This window comes from Pseudorasbora parva, chromosome 2 (assembly GCF_024679245.1).
Source record: "Pseudorasbora parva isolate DD20220531a chromosome 2, ASM2467924v1, whole genome shotgun sequence".
NCBI classification, from domain to species: Eukaryota; Metazoa; Chordata; class Actinopteri; order Cypriniformes; family Gobionidae; genus Pseudorasbora; species Pseudorasbora parva.
In genome coordinates, this window is record NC_090173.1 from 26,347,578 (window position 1) to 26,369,265 (window position 21,688).

A 21,688-nucleotide genomic window follows, 5' to 3' on the forward strand; every position below is an offset into this window, starting at 1 on the left:
GTCTATACATCACATAATAGTCACTTCAACCCGCGGACATAGAAAACAACCCGCGGGGAAAAAAATGCGGACTTGGCAACACAGTGCAGTTGAGCTCGGTTGACATTTGACAATGCGTCACTTCACTGCTCTGATTGGTTGTAGGTCTATCCAATTGATGTCTTTCCTGGTTCGGTTGAAACACGCCCCATAATCACAGCCCAATGGAGCAGTTTCAGACTCATATTCTGACTAGAATTGTGTATGACCACGTCAGGCTAATAAAATATGGTTACACTTTAGAATTAGGGTCCAATTCATACTATTAACTACTTATGACTTTTTCCTCAATAAAAGTTTGTATTGGGTAGGATAAAGGGTAGTGTAGAATAAGGCATTAATATGTGCTTTATAAGAACAGCCAATCTCCTTGTAATATGCATGCTAATAAGCAACTAGTTAATAATGAGACCCTTAACTAAAATGTTACCTAAAATTGTTTTATTGGCTACTTTATATTTTACATTTGTTTCTTCTTTATTACTTATTTCACTCTTTACTTACATTCCCCCCATACTATTGTTTTTGCACAGAATAAGAGAGATGGTTCAGGTTATGTGATGCCTCGGAGAATGATGCGTAATCATTTTGTAATATACAAGCAGTGCACTTTGACTGCAATATTCTCAGCTTTTTGCACAGAATGCTGTCGAATGTACGTTGGCTGAGAAGAGTTTGACTTTCTCTTTTTCCTGACAGGCTGCTCAGTTCACATGGGATCCCGAGACAGTGGGGATGATACACGGCTCGTTCTTCTGGGGTTACATTGTCACGCAAATCCCCGGGGGGTTCATCTGTCAAAAGTTTGCTGCTAATCGGTAATGTGATCAGCGAATTGACATGTTTTCTCAAGCGCTCTGTAGTTTATGAATGAAAATTGTGCTATTTAGGTGGGAGTCAGATGGTTTATTTCAAGGGCTTATTTCTGTAACTTTGAGTCAAGGTTTGAGTCAAATGTCCAGTTACACAAAGATTTTTTTTGACCCTGGTGAAAATTATTTGAAAATCTGGAATCTGAGGTTGCAGAGAATCCAAATATTGAGAAAATCGTTGTTAAAGTTGTTTAAATGAAGTCCATAGCAATGCATATTACTACTAATAATAATATATTTGATATACTTAGGTTAGGACATTTACTAAATATCTTCATGGATCTTTATCTTTCCTTAAAGGTGTCATGAACAGGCTTTTTAGATTTTTTTATACTGTTGTCTGAGGTGCCTAATGATTTTGGCATAAAAAGAAAAATCAATCATTTGGACCCATATAATGTGTGGTTGGCTATTGCCACTAATATACCCATGCGACTTATGTCTGGTTTTGTGGTCCAGAGTCACATTTAGTGAAATGAAAAATGACATCTATGTGATCAGATATTGGCATGATATTTAATAGTGTTGAATGTGTGTCTGGTCTCAGGGTGTTTGGCTTTGCCATTGTGGCCACGTCGACACTGAATATGCTGATCCCAGCAGCAGCTAGAGTTCACTATGGGTGTGTTATCATGGTCAGGATCTGCCAGGGCCTTGTGGAGGTATGCCATCTGTGTGCATGCGTGGACTTAGTCTGTAACATTAGTGTATTTTTTATCTAAAAGCATAGCATCATGCTAAGAATGGTTTTGTTACTATTATGGTTCTACACAAATGATTTAATCTTTATTTCTCTACTGAAAGGGGGTGTCATATCCTGCATGTCACGGGATTTGGGCCAAATGGGCTCCACCCCTTGAAAGAAGTCGATTGGCAACAACAGCGTTCTGTGGTAAGATGTCAATCAATAGAGTCCCTGTAGACTCTGTTCAGTAGAATTTAGTTAGTGATTATTTTAACCTTGAGTTTTGATTCTGTGAAAATCTGTGAAACTGATGATTATGTTAATGAATAGTAATAATTACTAGTTAATGAATTAATGAATAGTAATGTTAGTGAATACTATAAGTACTAAGAGCTGTATGTTGATGTCTGTTGGTTCTAGGTTCATATGCTGGCGCTGTTGTTGCCATGCCTTTGGCTGGTATCTTGGTCCAATACACCGGGTGGTCCTCAGTGTTTTATGTGTACGGTAAGCATACACATTATTAAAAATGATCCAAAATCTATTTTTGAGCAAGTACTTAACCACCCAGTGTTCAAAACGATCTCCTTACCTTAGCTTGATTCACAACGGTAAATCATTTGAGTGGTACTGGTAGCATTCCACTGGAAATTCAAACTTAACCATTCATCTTTATGTCACATCCATATACATAAAGAAGGAGTCCTGGCTAGTAGGTTGTATCATGTGGATTGTTTGTGGCCTTTTCTTACACCAGCTGGAATAATTAAACTTGTCATTTTGATGGCGTTTTGTAATCCAGAAAGTTAAAAAAATGACAATCATCGTAGACAACTGGTGCGTTGATAGACAACCCATAACTCAAAACATTAGATTAATCTGCGCTGAGTAGCTGTGCTGATGCACAACCCACGTAAAGATCATGATTCTGCAAATAAATGCAATTTCAGGGTTCAAACAGAGACGGCGGATTGTGGATTTACAGACTGCAGCTTTATACAGTTTTTGTTTATATAATAAATCAAGAAAACCCAGACACTTTAATATACAATAAATAATATACACTACACTTAAAATATTAGGGTAAGATTATTTTTTTATTAATACATTTTTTTTCAGCAAGGACACACAAAAGTGATAGTGAAGACATTTATAATGTGGCGGGCAGCAGTGGCTCAGTGGTTCATGTAGGTTGTCTACAAACCAGAAGGTTGGTGGTTCAATCCCCGGTTCCACCTGACCAAGTGTCGAAGTGTCCATGAGCAAGACACCTAACCCCAGCTGCTCCCGATGAGCTGGATGGCGCCTTACATGGCTGACATCGCCGTCGGGGTATGAATGGGTGAATGTGAGGCAAAAATGTAAAGCGCTTTGGATAAAAGCGCTATATAAATGCAGTCCATAATGTTATAAAAGAATCCACAAAAACATTAAGGAGCATAACTGTTTTTAACAGTTAATTAATTAATAACTGATCAAATCACTATATTAGAATGATTTCTGAAGGATCATGTGAGACTGAAGACTGGAGAAATTATACTGAAAATTCAGCTTTATCATCACAAGAATAATTATATTTTAAAATATAGCAAAATAGAAATATTGCAGCAATTATTTCACAATATTAGTTTTTACTGTATTTCAAATAAATCAAAAAATTGTTGAATATGAGACTTTCAGAAACATTCAGAAAAATTTAAAACAGCTTACTGACCCCAAACTTTTATAGATTAGTGTGTATATATAATATATCATTTTCATTGTGTTATTGAATGATTCTTATCGCGCGTTTCTCTTCGTCCCACAGGAAGTGTTGGGATATTCTGGTATCTCTTCTGGATTTTAGTGTCCTATGAGAGTCCAGCTGCTCACCCAACCATCACACCAGAGGAGAGGAAGTACATTGAGGATGCCATCGGGGAAACCTCCGGCCTGGTCAATCCCCTTCAGGTACAAACACAGGCATTATTTTAATCTCTTAATCACTCGTCCACACATTCCCTCCTCACACACATACACTCTGAATCCTCTCTCATTTATCATCTCTAACTGCTGCGTGCTGCACTGTTCTGGATAGGTTTGACCTCTGGTTTTTCACTATCCTGCAGAAATTTAAGACTCCCTGGCGGCAATTCTTTACCTCCATGCCGGTGTATGCCATCATCGTGGCCAACTTCTGCAGAAGCTGGACCTTCTACCTTCTCCTCATTAGCCAGCCTGCTTACTTCGAGGAGGTGTTCGGCTTTGAAATCAGCAAGGTGAAACGCACACGCTCAAATTAGGGACATTTTCATGACGTTCGTTGCAACCAAAAAATAAATCAGATCTGTTCTGAAGGCTTGCGGAAAACAGAATCAGAATAAACATGGTTTTTGCCAACCATCTGTCTGTGTCAATGTTGAATGGTCGCTGTCATGTTGCTAATTTAGCCTATTGTTAGCCACATGCAGGTAATATTAATTTATGTATTTCAATGTTGGATGGGTTTATTTTGGTGGTCCCTTTTAGACATTCTAGTAACTGTTTAAATTTACTACTACAGTAAAGTACTTAAAGCTACACTGTGTGATATTTTCCCCCATCCAGCGGTGAAAAGGTATATGACCATCCAGTGAATAATAGTTTCTGTTCCTCTCAATTCTGATTTCGTTTCAACTCCTACGGTGGCCGATTTAGTCCAAGAATAACATGGCAATCCCCCTCTTCACATTCGACACGGTGCCATCGAGTGTTAAAACGCGAAAGGCGAAGCTTGAATTTATCATAGACAGTAAAAGAAATGGACAGAGCTATCCCATTGACTTCAATGGCGGAAAGTGAGGTCAGTAAGGAGCACTCACTTCCTGATGGCTGAGTGAACTGCGCCGGCTCAGACTGAGCTTGACGACGTAGATGTGACGTGAGCCTCCTGTCTGACAGCTGTAGGTCTTCTAGTAGTTGTGGAAAGTGAAATCTGAATCGCGTTGTTTAAATATTTTCTCCTGTTGCTTTTGGCTCACTATGGGCTTCTCCCCATTCTTCTCCTTTGACTTTATCAGACTTTATGTCTCCATGTCCCCCCAACTGTCTCATAGACAGTAAAAGATTGCCTGCGAGCGTCTCCTCAGGTAGAGTCGCGTTGTTTATGACGCAATCATTAGCCTATTTTTACAAAAACAGCTTCTGCGGGGCGATAGTGTAAGATACAAGGTAATGGAGCCTTTTATGCATGGTTGTATTTCTTTATAAATAAACAATGAACAAATTGAGTCTTCAAACGCCTCAGATGTAAAGTTATTCACTGTCAAAGTGACTCAAAAATGAATGGGAGTCAATGGGATGCTAACAGCAGGTGATGGCTTGGTTAGCAATTGCCACCCCTATGGGTGGAACGCTTTCTGAGTGCTAGATTACCCCCTTGGAATTTATAGGTATGTCCCTCTTTGGCTAATGTACTTTCAAGATGGAGGGGCAACATGGCGACCGGCATTCGAACCCTCACCCGTATGTGTTTTCAATGGCATATTATAAACTTACGAGAATACTTTATTTCTTGAAAGAAGTAAATATACATTAATGAGCACATATTTTTTGAAAGAACTAAGTGTTTTTAGCTAAGAATAAACTAAAAAAGTTACACAGTGTAGCTTTAACTACAGTAAGTCAATTAGCAGTCATTAAAGTATTATAAACACTTTATTGTGATGGTCCCTCAACACACATTCTACTGACTATAAGTAAATTTGAAACTACATCAAGTTATTCTACTAACCCAAACTCTAACATCTAACACTAACCTATCAGTCTACTACCCAGCAAGCAATAGCCGTAATTTCACCGTCTCAGATAACTATAGACCTGATATAGTCTGGATAATAAATAACTTGCGAGATGTATGATATTCCATCATGTAAGCAAAGTCAACAGCAATACAAGGTGGTTGGTTTCAATTCTTTTACATGTTCATGTTCTATATGAATAGTCTATTCTTGGGCTATGATTGGATGGCTCTTACATCTTACAGAGCCCAGATTTTGCCTGGTTTTAGCCTAGATGTCAGGGCCGTGTTTGGATGGCTATTAGATGTTTTTTTAAATGCAAAATTGCTTGCTGGGTACAGTCTACTAATACTCTAATGCAAGTTAGTCGGCATTTAGTTGCAAATTTACTCGTAGTTAGTAGAATATCTAAAGTTGGCTATCAAAACAAAGTGTAACCCTTTGGTTTTAAGAACAATTTTATTGACTTTTGATAGACTGTAAACTGTTTTTGTGAGTCAAAATATATACAGTGCATCCGGAAAGTATTCACAGCACTTCACTTTTACAGCTTTATTCCAAAATGGATTAAATTCCTATTTTTTCCCCCAGTTCTACAAACAAATGGGGTATTGTTTGTAGAATTGTCGAAATCCATTTTGACAATGACAATGTGAAAGAAGGTTTTTTTTTAAATCTTTGCAAATTTATTAAAAATAAAAAACGCAAAAAAAATCACATATAATAGTAAGTATTCACAGCCTTTGCTCAATACTTTGTTGAAGCACCTTTGGCACCAATAACAGCCTCAAGTCTTGACACACCGTTTTTGGGCAGTTTCTCACATTCTTCTTTGCAGGAACTCTCAAGCTCCATCAGGTTGGATGGGGAGCGTCGGTGACAGCCATTTTTCAGATCTCTCCAGAGATGTTCAATCGGGTTCAAGTCTGGGCAACTCAAGGACATTCACAGAGTTGTCCCGTAGCTACTCCTTTGTTATCTAGGCTGTGTGCTTTAGGGTCGTTGTCCTGTTGGAAGATGAACCTTCACCCCAGTCTGAGGTCCAGAGTGCTCTTATACATTGCTGCATTTATCTTTCCCTCAATCCTGACTAGTCTCTCAGTTCCTGCCGCTGAAAAATATCCTCACAGCATGATGCTGCCACCACAATGCTTCACTGTAGGGATGGTATTGGCCAGGTGTTGAGCGGTGCCTGGTTTCCTCCAGACATGACGCTTGCCCTTCAGGCCAAATAGTTAAATCTTTGTTTCATCAGACCAGAGAATTTTTATTTATTATGGTCAAACTCCAGGCAGCCTTTAACTGAGGAGTGATTTCCGTCCGGCCACTCTACTATACAGGCCTGGTTGGTGGAATGCTGCAGAGATGGTTGTTCTTCTGCAAGGTTCTCCTCTCTCCACAGAGAGACATGGAGCTCCGTCAGAGGAACCATCGGGTTCGTGTTCACCTCCCTGAATAAGAGTCTTCTTCCCTGATCACTCAGTTTAGCTGGGAGGCCAGCTCTAGGAAGAGTCCTGATGGACATTTAACATTTACGGATGATCACTGTGCTCATTGGGACCTTAAATGCTGCAGACATTTTTCTGTACCCTTCCTCAGATCTGTGCCCCAATACAATGCTGTCTAGGAGAGGTCTACAGACAATTCCTTGGACTTCATGGCTGAAGAAAAAACGATGAAATTAATAAATTTGGGAATAAGGCTGTATCATAGCAAAATGTGGAAAAAGTGAAGCGCTGTGAATACTTTCCGGATGCACTGTATGTAAAAAACAAACAAAACTGATCAAGAACAGGTGAAAATGTTATTCTACACACAGATTGAATGCATCTGGATTAAAATGTTCTGTTCAATAGCTACTCTTTTTGTTCCTATTGTGGCTCAGGTGGGGCTGGTGTCTGCACTTCCTCATTTAGTGATGACCATCATTGTGCCTATCGGAGGACAACTGGCCGACTACCTAAGAACACATAACTTAATGACCACAACAAATGTCCGTAAACTTATGAACTGTGGAGGTAAGATACAGACAAATGATGACAGTCATTTTGTCAGTCAAATGTAAAAATGCATTACATTTCTTTCTTTTTTTTTCATTTCATTTAAATTATTTTCTCAACTTCATGTTGTCCCAAACCTGTGTTTTTTGTTGTTGTTGTTGTTTTTTTTTTTTTTTTTTGTATTATTACATGAGCCTGATTTTAAGATGTGTCAGAGCACGTTGCTTTTCAGTTAAAACAGCTCAAACATGCATTTTAGTCTGGGACTAGGTTTAAGCTTTGTCTGTGAAACCAGGGGTTAGAATCTAGCACAAAATGTAGGTTTTTAACAACAGGGTCTGCAGAGTCAGAAAAGGCATGTGTGTGAGTTTTGCTATCTTGTCTGGTCCTGCAATGGCAGCTGGGCCAATAATCACTGAGGCATCAGTACATTACACACTCACTCACTCTCTCACAATCATCTGCACATGCAACATACAAACAAACTAACCCACACAGAGACAGATGCACCACAGCATCTAAGAAATGGATGGCACGGAGCTCAGGTGTACACAGGTACACCATGTTCCTGTTCTCTTACTTTTCAATAGACAATTCGGTTGTGTGTGTCTGTGTGTTTTAGGGTTTGGCATGGAAGCCACTCTACTCTTGGTTGTTGGTTTCTCACATACCAAAGTAATGGCCATTTCTTTCCTTGTACTGGCTGTTGGCTTCAGTGGATTTGCAATTTCTGGTAAGTATAGCAGCAAAGAACAGAGACCAAATAATTAACCAAATATACTGTTCAGAAGTTTGGGCTCAGTGTGATTTAAAAAAAAAAAGGTTATTTGAAAGAAGTGAACTTCTGCTCTAGCCTGACAAGCCAGACCCACATCAAGATGTTTGGTCTGGAAACTCACCATTGACAGGGCTCAATCCGAGCAGCAGGATAAACAGTTGTCTTTCATACTCCCTCTAAACGGCGTGCACGCAATAGGATAGCGCTGCAACCAACCAGAGTTAGTTGAAAGTTCAAACTTTTGCCGCATCCGGTCGGCAAAACTCCGAACACATCTTCCCTTCTTAAGAATGACTTCAGTGCCGTTCTTTGTTCTTTCCTCAGAGGAAAAGCTTAACTCAGTCTTCCAGAGTCACGGTCAAAGCTGATTCGAAAGACCGTCGTTCGACTGTGTTTACTAGAAGCACGCAAGCGCAACTCTGCCATCATTATGTTAAGCTCCACCCACCGACTCGTGATTGGCCCGACCAGAGTTTGGCGTTTACAGCTCAGAAGGGTATTGAGAGTTGCTAGATGAAACTCGCAGGCAGATAAGATTTGCTGCCGCTAGGGTGCGTCTAGATTTCTAGGCTACTTCTGCTCAAAAAGTCTGGATTTATTTGATTAAATACTATACAGTAAAACAGTAATATTGTGAAATAATATTACAATTTAAAATAAGAGTTTTCTATTGTAACACATTTTTAAATGTAATTTTATTTCTGTGATTACATTTTCAGAATTATTACTCCAGTCTTCAGTGTCACATGATCCTTCAGCAATCATTCTAATATGATGGTTTGCTGATCAAGAAACATTTATTATTATTATTATCAATATTATTTTTAATTGAAACAACTGTGCTGCTTATTATTTTCAGAATTCTGGATTCTTTGATCAATAGAAAGTTCAAAAGAACTTTATTTTAAAAAGAATTATGCAACCTTATACATGTCTTTACTTTCACTTTTGATCAATTTAACACATCCTTGTTGAATAAAATTATTAAAAATTACCATACTGACCCCAAACAGTTGAACAGATTGTGTGTATCACTGCGCCAGATCCATTGAGACCCAATACTGACCTTGGTTCTCAGGGATCATCTGTGGAAGCCTTTTCTGCCTAACTTAAAAAAATAAATTAAAACGTTATTGTAATAAGTTACCTAAAATAAAAGCCACATTATTAGCTATAAAGTCACAATTACAAAATTTTAAGTTTCATTACAAGAAAGAATGTTATATTGAACGATATAAATGATTGAATAAATTATATAAATTATAAATTATGAGAAATCAAGTTGCATTTGTAAGCTATAAATAAATACCCAATTTTAAATACTTGTTGAGATACATGAATGGCAGACTTCCTCTCACATTCTTTCCCTCTCAGGGTTTAATGTAAATCATCTTGACATTGCTCCACGTTATGCCAGTATCCTGATGGGAATCTCCAATGGAGTGGGAACTCTGTCAGGAATGGTGTGTCCTCTCATAGTTGGAGCAATGACCAAACATAAGGTGCAAACAAATAATATCACACAACCTTTATATGCAAAAAATAAATAAAAAATGTGTACTGTTTTACATTTTTATTCACTGATTTATTTATTTGCCTGTAGACACGTGAAGAGTGGCAATATGTCTTCCTCATTGCATCACTGGTGCATTATGGGGGTGTGATATTTTATGGTATGTTGTGTTCAATTAAAGTAACATAATGCAAACATATCTATCTCTTTCAGTTCACAAATAATGAATATTCTAAATTACTTTTGTCATATCTTTCATAAAATGATGCTCACCTCATTCCAACATGTTCCCAGGGCTCTTTGCATCAGGTGAGAAGCAGCCATGGGCGGACGCTGAGGATACCAGTGAGGAGAAGTGTGGCATTCTGGGAGAGGACGAACTGGCCAATGAAACGGAAGAGCTGTACAGGACTGGCGGCCAGTACGGAGCTATAAACAATCCGCATACTGGTGGTCCAAATGGGGGCGGAGCTGGTGCTGGGGCAGGATGGGTATCGGATTGGGATAAAACAGAAGAATATGTTCAACCGGTTGGGACAAATAGTTATTTATATGGTGGAGAGGGAGAGAGAGAGCTTACATAATGGGAATAAACACATAAAAGTGTCAGTCAATAAAATAATCAATACAGAATTAATAAATAAATACACTGAGTGAGTGAGTCAGTGAGTAAGTGAGTGAGTGAGTAAAAGAACAAATGCGATTCCAAACTGATAATCAGATTATTTGATGATTGTTCTATAAACATACACTCTAAGGTGTGTGTGTGTGTGTGTGTGTGTGTGTGTGTGTGTGTGTGTGTGTGTGTGTGTGTGTGTGTGTGTGTAAATGTAATTTTTTTTGTGAGTCGGATTGAGAACACAGTGGTGCTCTGTTAATTATATGTTCAGTATTTTAGGCTTCCTGCCAAAATCACTGCAATGCACTTAAAATGACAGTGATATTAGACATGTTCATGGTTGTCATGTAAGAGTATACAGTAAATGAGCTTGTGTGTGTGTGTGCTCATGGTGAGTGTGTATGTGTGTTTCCTTACTGTGCTCACTTCCTTTTGTTTTATCCAGTGCTTTAAGTGTGGTAAAAGGGTTCAAGCAAATCTATGGATGTGTAGACATTTATTTGATTATAGGTTTATGCACAAATACACAATATTCTTAAAGGGACAGTCACCCAAAAATATTTATATATAACATTTTGGGGTGAGCTGTTCCTGTAAAAACAACTGAATGTGTGTGTGTGAGTTTAAACGACCCAGATCCTCATTTTTGGGTCAGAGCACAAGTGATCACAAGCGTGTTTTTGGCCTCTGGCATACTATATTATATTTGCATACACACAATTTCACAAACTGCACACACAATTCCTATAAATCCATGGTGAGTCTGTTTTATGCACGTTGAAGGTTTACTTGTATTACTGCCAAGGCTAATTCAGAGTAATTTATACATTACATTTACATTTATGCATTTGGCAGATGCTTTTATCCCAGATGTACACATGGGGACCCATGATTTTGGCATTCCTGATGTCATTATTCTGCTGTTTCAGGTACAGGAATGCTAAATACATAGACATGCACAAACACAGAAATATACAAAATGTCAGGTAAATTTCAAAGTGAAAGTGCCAGTTTCTGAGATTCTAGATCAGCGTGAGAAGTAAATGGAGTTGTAATCCAGCATGTGCAGATTTTTCCACATCATGTACCTTCATTTAGAGGCTATTCAGTCAGAGAGCAGGGCGAGTTTAGGGAACCAATCAGAGATCAGCATTAAGGAATGGAGAGAGGATAATGGTAAATTAGTGACTCTCTGATTCTGACACATAATCGGATGTTATTCTACTTCATGTGTTTGTATTTTTTTCCGCTCTTCTTTACTAAATATATAATTTGTTTCTTTCTTATTTTGTTTGCCTAAATGTTACTTGACTTGTCATCAAACAACAAGATTTAAAAAAAAAAAACTATAGAAAAAATATATAATTGTAAAAAATGTGTATAAATTGTATATGTGAAAGCTCCCGGTGTACAATAAAACAAATTAAATGTATGAACTGTGTATTAATTATTCATTGCAATAATAACTGATCAAAAAATGCCACAAAACACAACTCTAGACAGCAGGCTAGGCATTGTGTTTTATATGATTCTGCTTTGTAAAATAAGGGGAATTTTTCCCCCATCAGCATTGCTCTGATTACTTGCCCACGTGCACGCTCATCAGGTTTTCTGCTTATACCTTTATTCATCTCTCCTTTCTCCACTCCCTTATTCCCCTCTCTATCCACAGAGGGCATCTGCTGTCCTAATCTTTGCCTAAAATCACCAAGATAATCCCTCTATCCATCTGTCAGATATCCGAGGAAGCACAAGAGGGATTTGTGTCGTGTTGATAATGACATCTAGTGGTTAAAATGAATGAACTCGAAATTGATCAGATTTTGCAAGAGTAGCTTTTGTTGGAAAAAGACTTTGCCTACATTGCCAATGCATAGACATACATCTTTACACACAGAAAAAAGTTAGATGATAACAATAGAGAAAATCCAAAAACAGTATATAATGATTTATTGTATTACTGTACTCAATTCTAATATTTTTTCTTATTTACACTATGTTTATTATTTATTAGATTTTACCAATTGACTACGTTAACCATTGGCCAATACCTGAAAGGGTTAGTTCACCCCAAAATTAAATTGATGTCATTAATGACTCACCCTAATGTCGTTCCACACCCGTAAGACCTCCGTTCATCTTCAGAACACAGTTTAAGATATTTTATATTTAGTCCCAGAGCATATGCAGTCTATGCACACTATACTGTCCATGTCCAGAAAGGGCATAAAAACATAATCAAAGTAGTCCATATGGGACAGCAGTTAGTTAATTAGAACCTCTTGAAGCATCGAAAATACATTTTGGTCCAAAAATAACAAAAACTACGACTTTATTCAGCATTGTCTTTTCTTTCGGGTTTGTTTTCAATCCTCAAATAAAGATTTGAACGGCCCTGATTTCAGCGCATGATTCGGATCGCCAATGTCACGTGATTTCAGCAGCACACGATCCAAATCATTAATTAATACTGATTCATAACTGTTTGAATCTTTATTTGAGGATTGAATACAAACCCGGAAGTGAAGACACTGCTGAATAAAGTCGTAGTTTTTGGACCAAAATGTATTTTCGATGCTTCAAGAAATTCTAATTAAACTAACTTATGTCACATATGGACTACTTTGATGATGTTTTTATTCCCTTTCTGGACATGGACAGTATAGTGTGCTTACACTTGCATACGGTGTCGGACTAAATATAAAATATCTTAAACTGTGTTCTGAAGATTAACGCGGTCTTACGGGTGTGGAACGACATTAGGGTGAGTCATTATAATGACATAAATTTCATTTTTGAATGAACTAACTCTTTAATCATTCTAATCCATTAAACCTCTGAGAAAGGCATTAAGTAAAAACTAAATTATAATGATAATACATTTATAATTATTGGTGAAATACATTATTTGAAAGAGCAAAGACAGTCAAAAATAACAATAGATATATTTTATGTTTTTAGAGCTAATTAAGGTTCAGCGATAACATTGTACCTTGACCTGTACGAACGGATCCACAGATTACTGAGACCTTTGATGGTTTGACGTGCATCTCTGGCCTTTTAATATGTTAAACGACCCTGAATGGCTAATTTCTATGGGGCGGGACATGATAGAGCAGCCTTTCTCAAACTTTTTTCAGTCAGGGCACCTTTCAAAAGTGCATACAATTTCAAGGCACCTCAGTTTAAAATATAATTTAAAAACACTGCATAACCCAAATTTAAATGCAAATGTCCTGTTTATTTAGATAGGACAGTAATGAACAGAGTATAATCCGCTAATATGTTTAACCCTTTCACATGTAAATTTAAAACATTCTGTTTTTCAAAGCTGTCACTTTATGGTTTCCATGGTGACGCGTCATTGCTTGTCACGTGACACACCAGCACCAACAGAGCTGAATGAATGATGATCTGCTTTTATGTCATTTTTCCTTTTTTATTCAAAATATTCACAAATTTTTTAGATATGGCCTGAAATATCTGATATTCCGATTGTCAAATATATACAAGTGGCAGTGTTTTGTTGTTTAAACAACTTTATAATGATCGCGTTAGTTGAGCTGTATGCACGATGGGCGCCGCCATCGCCGCCGCAGGCGCAGTTCAGAAAATCGGATCTGTTAGATTTAAGTTACAAGACGTGAATTCATCCACTTCTCCCAAACTACATAAAAGTAAGTGGCAGGTGAACTGGCAGAAGAATAGAGTAAACTTTAAAGTTACTTACACAATGTGTATCTGATATGAATAAAACTAATTATAATGAAAATGATTATTAATGCCTCTTCATTTTTCATCATTGTGTATTTTACAAACTCTAAATGTATTGTTTTTTTAGTACATATACGTTTGAAACCTAAAATAAACATTATGTGGCTTAAAACACTGAAAAGTTGTGATATATGACAGCTCTGAGCGCGCCTGTCTCTGGCTCAGTGCAGCTCTGAGTGCGCCTGTCTCTGGCTCAGTGCAAGCCAACGCGAAAGCACATTTGAATGAACGTGATGCACTGACCATTCTAATCACATGCGTGAATGTGATCATACGTGCGAAAGGGTTAAAAAGAAGAATGTATTTATGTAAATTCAAATATATTCTATATATGAAATTTCAGATTATTATTATTATTTATTTTTAGCCAACGTAATTTTTTGGCGGCACCCCTGACACAGTCACGGGGCACCCCAGTGTGCCGCGGCACCCACTTTGAGAAAGGCTGTGATAGAGAAATTGGAAAGAGGCATTGCACTACCATTGGTCAATTCTTACTTCCGTTTATTCCTCACCCAATAGAATTTAAAAATCCGACGGACCGGCTGAATTTCATTGGTTATCTCCTCCGCTAATCCCACCTCCCTCCTCGCCCTCAATGAATCTGGGAGAGTCTTAGCCGAGAGGAGCTAATGACTCTACGGGCGGATTTATTTGGGTTATCGTAACATTTGAACAGAGTGTAGAAACATATTTCAGATACGAAACTTTTTCGTTTCCCCCCCTCACGGTTGAAGTTCCATCAGCCAGAATAATTCCATCCCATCTTCGACTCTCGGGAGAGTTTAGTTTGTCGGGTCGATCGTAATGTGGCTCAGGGGCTAATCCTTGGACTTCATTCAATACTAATTCATCTCGAAGCGCTTCGTTTGGGCGAGCCGAACTCATTTAACAACCACACGCGAGGTAAAATACACAAATAAGCCGGTAAATATCTTCCTACCTGTTGATAGTAACGCTACTTGGGCTAAAGGTAAACATTGCTGTTGTTTTTGTCGGCTACTTGCCGGCTAAGTAAATTAGATAAGAACTGAGGAACTTAAATGTTGTCTTCAACCTCAGTCTTAAATGTATTTGAATATGATTTGTTGTCTTAATACAACGACTTTAAAATCTCAGTTAACCATCTTATGTAATGTGTATGTTCTTTTCCGGTTATTAAAGGGACAGTTCACCCCCAAAAATGAAAATTGTGTCACCATTTACCTACCCTCATGTTAATCCAAATCACTGCTCTTTCTGTCTTCCATGGAACACAAAAGAGAGGGAATGACAGACAGCCTAGGTCCCCATTTACTTTTACTGCAGTTGTTTTCCATACAATGAAAGTGAACAGTGACAAATCTTTTGTGTTCAGCCCTTTAAGCACTGCCATGATTTATATGCAAGTGTAACAGTCAGGGTAGTTAGCTAAACTACTAAAGGTTCACTAAAGGTTATGTTTTTCCCAAGTTGCTCCTGAATAAATCCAGTCAGAATATTTGTCACCTGTCTCTAACCTCTTGCCCATTCACCTTCTCTCTTTCATCCAGAATGACCGAATACAAGCTGGTAGTTGTCGGTGCTGGTGGTGTTGGGAAAAGTGCACTGACCATCCAGCTCATTCAAAACCACTTTGTAGATGAGTATGACCCAACTATTGAGGTAAGAGTTCACCTTCTTTAGAATTATCTTTATTTTGTTGATGGCTATAAGAAATTGACACGCATATATTACTATTGTACAGTAAAATGTACCTCTCAAAGTGATAATAAATGAATAATAATATTATTAAAACTTTAAGGTATAATCACACAATATTTGTTCAGTTTTAATTTTAACTGCAAACCGCTGTTGTGCAGCATTTTTCTTTGCCAAAAATAAAAGGAATTACTCAATTTTCATTTGATTACATTTTGAAAGATTAAATAAATTGTTAATATTTACATTTGCATTTGATTACCAGTGTTTTTGGATAACACATTTGTATTAAATCCAAAACAATTAAAACAGAATTTCTGGAAAAATAATAAAGCATTTCATATGGTCCCATCTTTGTAAAATATAAATAAATAAGTAATAATAAAGTTTTATGAATTACATTGATTAGACATCTTTTTTTTTTGATTATTAACATTTATTAAACACTGAATTTGGGAAAAAATAAAACATTTCATAGGGCTATAAGTAAAAAAAAATGAAGAAAAAAGAAAGAAACAAAACAAAAAAATATAATAAAGGTACTGGTCATATAAATAGAATATAACCAAAAAAGTTGATTTATTTCACTAATTCCATTCAAAAAGTGAAACTGAATCAGTCTGTGTGTATATTCATTTATTACACACAGACTGATTCAGTATCTCAGAAAATTAGAATATTGTAAAAAAGGTTTAATATTGAAGACACACTCTAATCAGCTAATTAACTCAAAACACAGGCATAGGCCTTTAAATGGTCTCTCAGTCGAGTTCTGTAGGCTACACATTCATGAAGAAGACTGCTGACTTGACAGTTTTCCAAAAGATGACCATTGAAACCTTGCACAAGGAGGGAAAGACACAAAAGTTCATTGCAAAAGAGGCTGGCTGTTTACAGAGCTCTGTGTCCAAGCACATTAATAGAGAGGGGAAGGAAAGGAAAAGAAGTTTTAGAAAAAAAGGGTACAAGCAATACGGATAACCGTACCCTGGAACGGATTGTGAAACAAAACCCATTCAAATATGTGGGGGAGATTTCACAAAGAGTGGACTGCAGCTGGAGTCAGTGCTTTAAGAACAACTACACACAGATGTATGCAAGACATGGGTTTTAGCTGTTGCATTCCTTGTGTCAAGCCACTCTTGAACAACAGATAGCGTCAGAAGCGTGTCACCTGAGCTAAAGACAAAAAGGACTGGACTGCTGCTGAGTGGTATAAAGTTATGTTCTCTGATGAAAGTAAATTTTGCATTTCCTTTAGAAATTAGGGTCACAGAGTCTGGAGGAAAAGAGGAGAGGCACACAATCCAGAGGATTGCTTGAGGTCTAGTGTAGTTTCCACAGTAAGGGATGGTTTGGGGTGCCATGTCAACTGCTGGTGTTGGTCCACTGTGTTTTCTGAGGTCCAAGGTCAAAGCAGCCGTATACCAGACAGTTTTAGAGCACTTCATGCTTCCTGCTGCTGACCAACTTTATGGAGATGCAGATTTCATTTTCCAACACTTGACTTGACACCTGCACACAGTGCCAAAGCAACCAGTACCTGGTTTAAGGACAATGGTATCCCTGTTCTTAATTGGCCAGCAAACTCGCCTGACATTAACCCCATAAAAAAAACTATGCGATGCGATATGCCAGACCCAACAATGCAGAAGAGCTGAAGGCCACTATCAGAGCAACCTGGGCTCTCATAACACCTGAGCAGTGCCACAGACTGATCGACTCCATGCCATACCCCATACCACATTTCTGCAGTAATTCAGACAAAAGGAGCCTCAACTAAGTAATGAGTGTTGTACGTGCTCATACTTTCCATGTTCATAATTTTCAGTTGGCCAAGATTTCTAAAAATCCTTTCTTTGTATTGGTCTTAAGTAATAATCAAATTTTCTGAGATACTGAATTTGGGATCTTCCTTGGTTGTCAGTTATAATCATCAAAATTAAAAGAAAGAAACATTTGAAATATATCAGTCTGTGTGTAATGAATGCATATAATATACAAGTTTCACTTTTTAAATTGAATGAATTAGTGAAATATATAACTAATATAGTGAAATAAATCACTATATATATACTTATTTGACCATTAAGTCAGAGTGCAGAAAAATTCAAATGGAAAAAATGTAGTTTGGGAACATAAAATGGATTTCATACGGCCCTAATTTTTAGTTTATTTATTTATTTCCATATTTTCCATGTAGGATTCATACAGAAAACAGGTTGTGATTGACGGGGAGACGTGTTTGCTGGACATCCTGGACACTGCAGGTCAGGAGGAGTACAGTGCCATGAGAGACCAGTATATGAGAACAGGGGAGGGCTTTCTCTGTGTGTTTGCCATCAACAACGCCAAGTCTTTTGAGGATGTACACCTTTACAGGTACATAGTCAAACACATACGGACAAACTAATAAACGTGAAATATAATCAGAATCGGTTACCATCCAATAGTCTTTCAGACTTAATACTCCTATATTATATTTGAGATCGGTGAACTTAGAGTGCATGCTCAAAAGGAATAAGTTGGGTCGATTCAGCAGCATGACGTCACTTCACTGCATTAATGTACCGGCTTCCTTTTTTGTCCCTTAAAATTGATAAGTAAGGAAACCAGTGAGGCATTAGAGAAGGACCTAGCAGAATTTCAAAAGTCAGGCTGTGAGAAAAAGAATTTAACCTGTTTTTGTTGTGTCTGTGCAGGGAACAAATAAACCGTGTCAAAGACAGCGACAATGTCCCGATGGTGCTGGTGGGGAACAAAAGTGACCTGGCTTCACGTACTGTAGAGACACGTCAAGCTCAAGAGCTCGCCAGAAGTTACGGGGTCCCATTCGTTGAAACGTCTGCAAAGACACGACAGGTAGGTGAAGCCAATTTTAAAGTTAAAGGGACCATTTCCACACAACGCCATCCACTGCGCTGCTTTTCCACGGTTTTTATATGCAATGTGCTAGAAAGACATGTTTGACTATCGTGTGCTTGCATCTTTTGTTTCTAGCATGTGCTTTTCCCCCACTTTTTGTTTCACAGCCTGTGCCTGTGAAAAAAAGGCTTGTGCTTGTGTTTTTAAATGAAAAATGTGTGCTGTTTGAATGACCTCTTGCTGTGTTTGGGATCATTTTTAATGTCAGAGCAAAAATGGATTAGATAACTGGCAATATTGTGCTTGCATAAGTTACTCAAAAATAACTTGTTTATTGAACTGGTGTATAAAAGCACTATCACACTCAGGTAATGTGCTGTTGATCTGAAAACCGTCATATCATTCAGAACAACAGAAATATTATGAGTGATTCACACAGAGTGCAAAACCCTAGAGCCCTACCCCCCTCTTTAAAAAAAAAAAAAAAAGTTGAACTACCACATTTTAGAAAACGGTGTCATGTGCGAGATACTGCAAGAGATGTGAGCATAATGTACAAACTTGTCAGTGTAGTACATTTTACATAGGAAAACATTGGAAAAGCAGCCGGTTACAGCAGTGAGAATGAATGTTGCTGCATTAGACATGAGTTGTGGAAAAATATGGCACTAATAATCCAGCAAAAATATTCAAGTTGAGATGGGCATTTTTTTGTTAACTTATTTCGAGTACTGATAAGGTCTTAAAAAACGAGTACTCTGGGACAGGCGTGTCCATAATGGCTTTAATGAAAATATTTTAATTTGAGATGCACAGATCGACCGGCCTGGGACTGGAATCAGACATTTTTCTGCATGCTCGGCTCAGACTGGTTAGCGGCTGGTCAGTCTCGTGTCTTTCCCGGCGGGAGGCACCACTATGAAAACAGAACAAAAACAAACAAAAACAAAAATGATATTGGCAGGTCACACAGGCTGAATCGGGATCGGCCAAAGAATTGTGCAGCTCTTATTTTGATTCAGTTAATTTTGACAAATAAAACTGACATGAAAATATGACTAGAAAAAGAACTGCTAGATTATCAATAGTGCATCAGTGTTTAAAGAAAAAAAGAAACGTATGGAGGAATGGCTGCATGAGATGAAGCTGAAGATTGAAGGGACAACAGTAAACTGAAGACTGTTCTATATGACGCATCCTATAAGGTACACACTAGATATCTTATAGATATCCACAAAAGGACGCAAATGCAAGTGAACTTGTAATAAGTTACATGCTAACCAGAAAGTCCCATAAGGGAAAGCGCTCTATCTATTCCTAACGCTAACCAATCAGACCTCGGGTAGCCCAAAGTGCCACAATAACAAACCATAAAAAAGATACTTGAATTTAAATATATTTTTCATAGTTGCTCGTCGCTGTCACGTCTAAGTACTCTCATCCCTGTTCATAATGTGCAACAAACCTTTTTCCATAAAACCACCGCTTTCATAATTTCTCCTCAGCACCATTAATTTAGATCGATCTTGTTTTCTGTCTACAGGGAGTTGAGGAGGCATTCTACTCTCTTGTGCGGGAGATTCGAAGATACAAGGAAACGAACCGCAGCAATAAGAAGAGCAAAAAGCACACACAGAGACGTTGCACTCTTTTATAGCAATACACACGTACAGCCTCACACTGCACCCCCCTGTGATAGCAATGCACTCAAGGTCTCACTCACACTCACTCACACACACACACACACACACACACACACACTACTGTAGCATCAAACATACACACACGCCCTATTTCCATTACTTACCACTCCCTGTGTCTTACACCACCAGCCTTTGAGGAATAAGAACCTTACTGGCTTACTGGTTGTATGTGTGCATGAGACCTCAAGGAGAACCATGCAACTGTGGAATTGTTTTGGAAAATACATATTTTGACCTCACGTTGTTATCATATTCAGCTGGATAATTTGGTCTCAAGTGGACTTGTCCACCTTGTGCTGCTGCTTCCCCTTTTGAGCTAAAACGACCTGACGTATGTCAGTAGTTTTACAGTTGTACTTTAGAACCACAGCAGCAAGGAACTTTGACCTTTATAACAAATTAATTAGGTGGTGAAGGGATATACTTTAAGTCGGTAATGGGTAACTGTTTTTAAGTAAGCCTTATGTCTCATCTCCAATTGTGTGAGCCAATCACACGTCCACTTGCTCCTGTTAGCGGTGGTCGGGAATGAGGAAGCTAAGAAGTCCCCCAAAGTTTCTGCGGCCTGTGGGAAAGCACATCAGAGCAAGTGGTCGCCATATTCAAAACCACTAACAGAATGTAATGCACGCCTCAAAAAGTGTTTAAATCTCACCTCATGAGTTGTGGGATTTATACAGCAAAGAATTTACTTTCAGTACTTACTAAAAATGCTGTCATTTCATCATCAAAGGGGATTTCTGTAGTTTTTGCCTTGTCTTTTTGGGGAGTTTGTACAAAAACTTCGCACATTTCATACATTTATCACTTTCCCAGAATCCATTTCTCCCCAGGTTTCAGTTGTTTTTATGGCTTGGATTAAAACGTAGCTGTCCTTCACTTGATGAAATTCAAATAAATCAAGCTCTTCTTTATTTTTTTGTCTTTTTACCAGCAGTATTTCATGGTAAAGTTCTGTATTTTTGTAAAAGTTTTTATTTTATTGGATTATGCACACCTACATTGTATTGGAGATTACAATTTCATGTACCGTATTATAATGAAATGTGTAAAATGCCAGATGTTCCCCACCAGTGAAGAGGCTTGGTTAAGGAAAGTGAAAATTGATTTCCCCCGTAGTTTCTTATATTCTCTAGTTTGACAGGAGACCGTAATAGTTTTGGTTCAGATTAAACATGACCAAAACTTGTGATTGATGCATTCCCTTTGCCACATTGACATCTGTAGTTATGTTTTGTGAATAAAGAGACTTTTGGCTAGATGACTGTGTGACTTCCTTAATATTCAAACCTCAAATTATAATTGAAACTAACTTCTCAGTTATTTGCTTTATGAAGTTATAACAGGTATGTTGCGTTACACCTATTTGGGTAATACAGAGCAGTTGCATCAGCTTTATTTA

At 37.9% G+C, this 21,688-nt stretch overlaps 2 protein-coding genes across 4 annotated transcripts in view; both read left to right on the forward strand.

Moving 5' to 3' along the window:
* The window catches only part of slc17a7a (solute carrier family 17 member 7a), a 31,010-nt gene extending 19,314 nt beyond the window's left edge, over positions 1 to 11,696 (forward strand). For both annotated transcript variants that reach the window (XM_067413831.1, XM_067413841.1), the window contains 11 exons: positions 739 to 857; positions 1,459 to 1,573; positions 1,716 to 1,803; positions 2,017 to 2,103; positions 3,404 to 3,546; positions 3,705 to 3,854; positions 7,240 to 7,372; positions 7,977 to 8,087; positions 9,507 to 9,634; positions 9,736 to 9,805; positions 9,940 to 11,696. In XM_067413831.1, the coding sequence (XP_067269932.1) occupies positions 739 to 857; positions 1,459 to 1,573; positions 1,716 to 1,803; positions 2,017 to 2,103; positions 3,404 to 3,546; positions 3,705 to 3,854; positions 7,240 to 7,372; positions 7,977 to 8,087; positions 9,507 to 9,634; positions 9,736 to 9,805; positions 9,940 to 10,229 (1,434 nt within the window). In that variant the 3' untranslated portion in view covers positions 10,230 to 11,696. The remainder of the gene's footprint in view (positions 1 to 738; positions 858 to 1,458; positions 1,574 to 1,715; positions 1,804 to 2,016; positions 2,104 to 3,403; positions 3,547 to 3,704; positions 3,855 to 7,239; positions 7,373 to 7,976; positions 8,088 to 9,506; positions 9,635 to 9,735; positions 9,806 to 9,939) is intronic.
* Positions 11,697 to 14,629: 2,933 nt separating this feature from the next.
* On the forward strand, positions 14,630 to 21,547 carry zgc:55558 (GTPase KRas). 2 transcript variants are annotated; one of them, XM_067413861.1, is made up of 5 exons: positions 14,630 to 14,965; positions 15,571 to 15,682; positions 17,922 to 18,100; positions 18,421 to 18,580; positions 20,127 to 21,547. In XM_067413861.1, exons 2-5 carry the CDS (start codon positions 15,572 to 15,574, stop codon positions 20,238 to 20,240), a joined length of 564 nt encoding a protein of 187 aa, XP_067269962.1. In that variant the 5' UTR covers positions 14,630 to 14,965; position 15,571; the 3' UTR covers positions 20,241 to 21,547. The 2 variants fall into 2 exon arrangements, with proteins under 2 accessions (XP_067269962.1, XP_067269953.1); XM_067413852.1 differs by having other exon boundaries at positions 14,630 to 14,944.
* Positions 21,548 to 21,688: the final 141 nt, after the last annotated feature.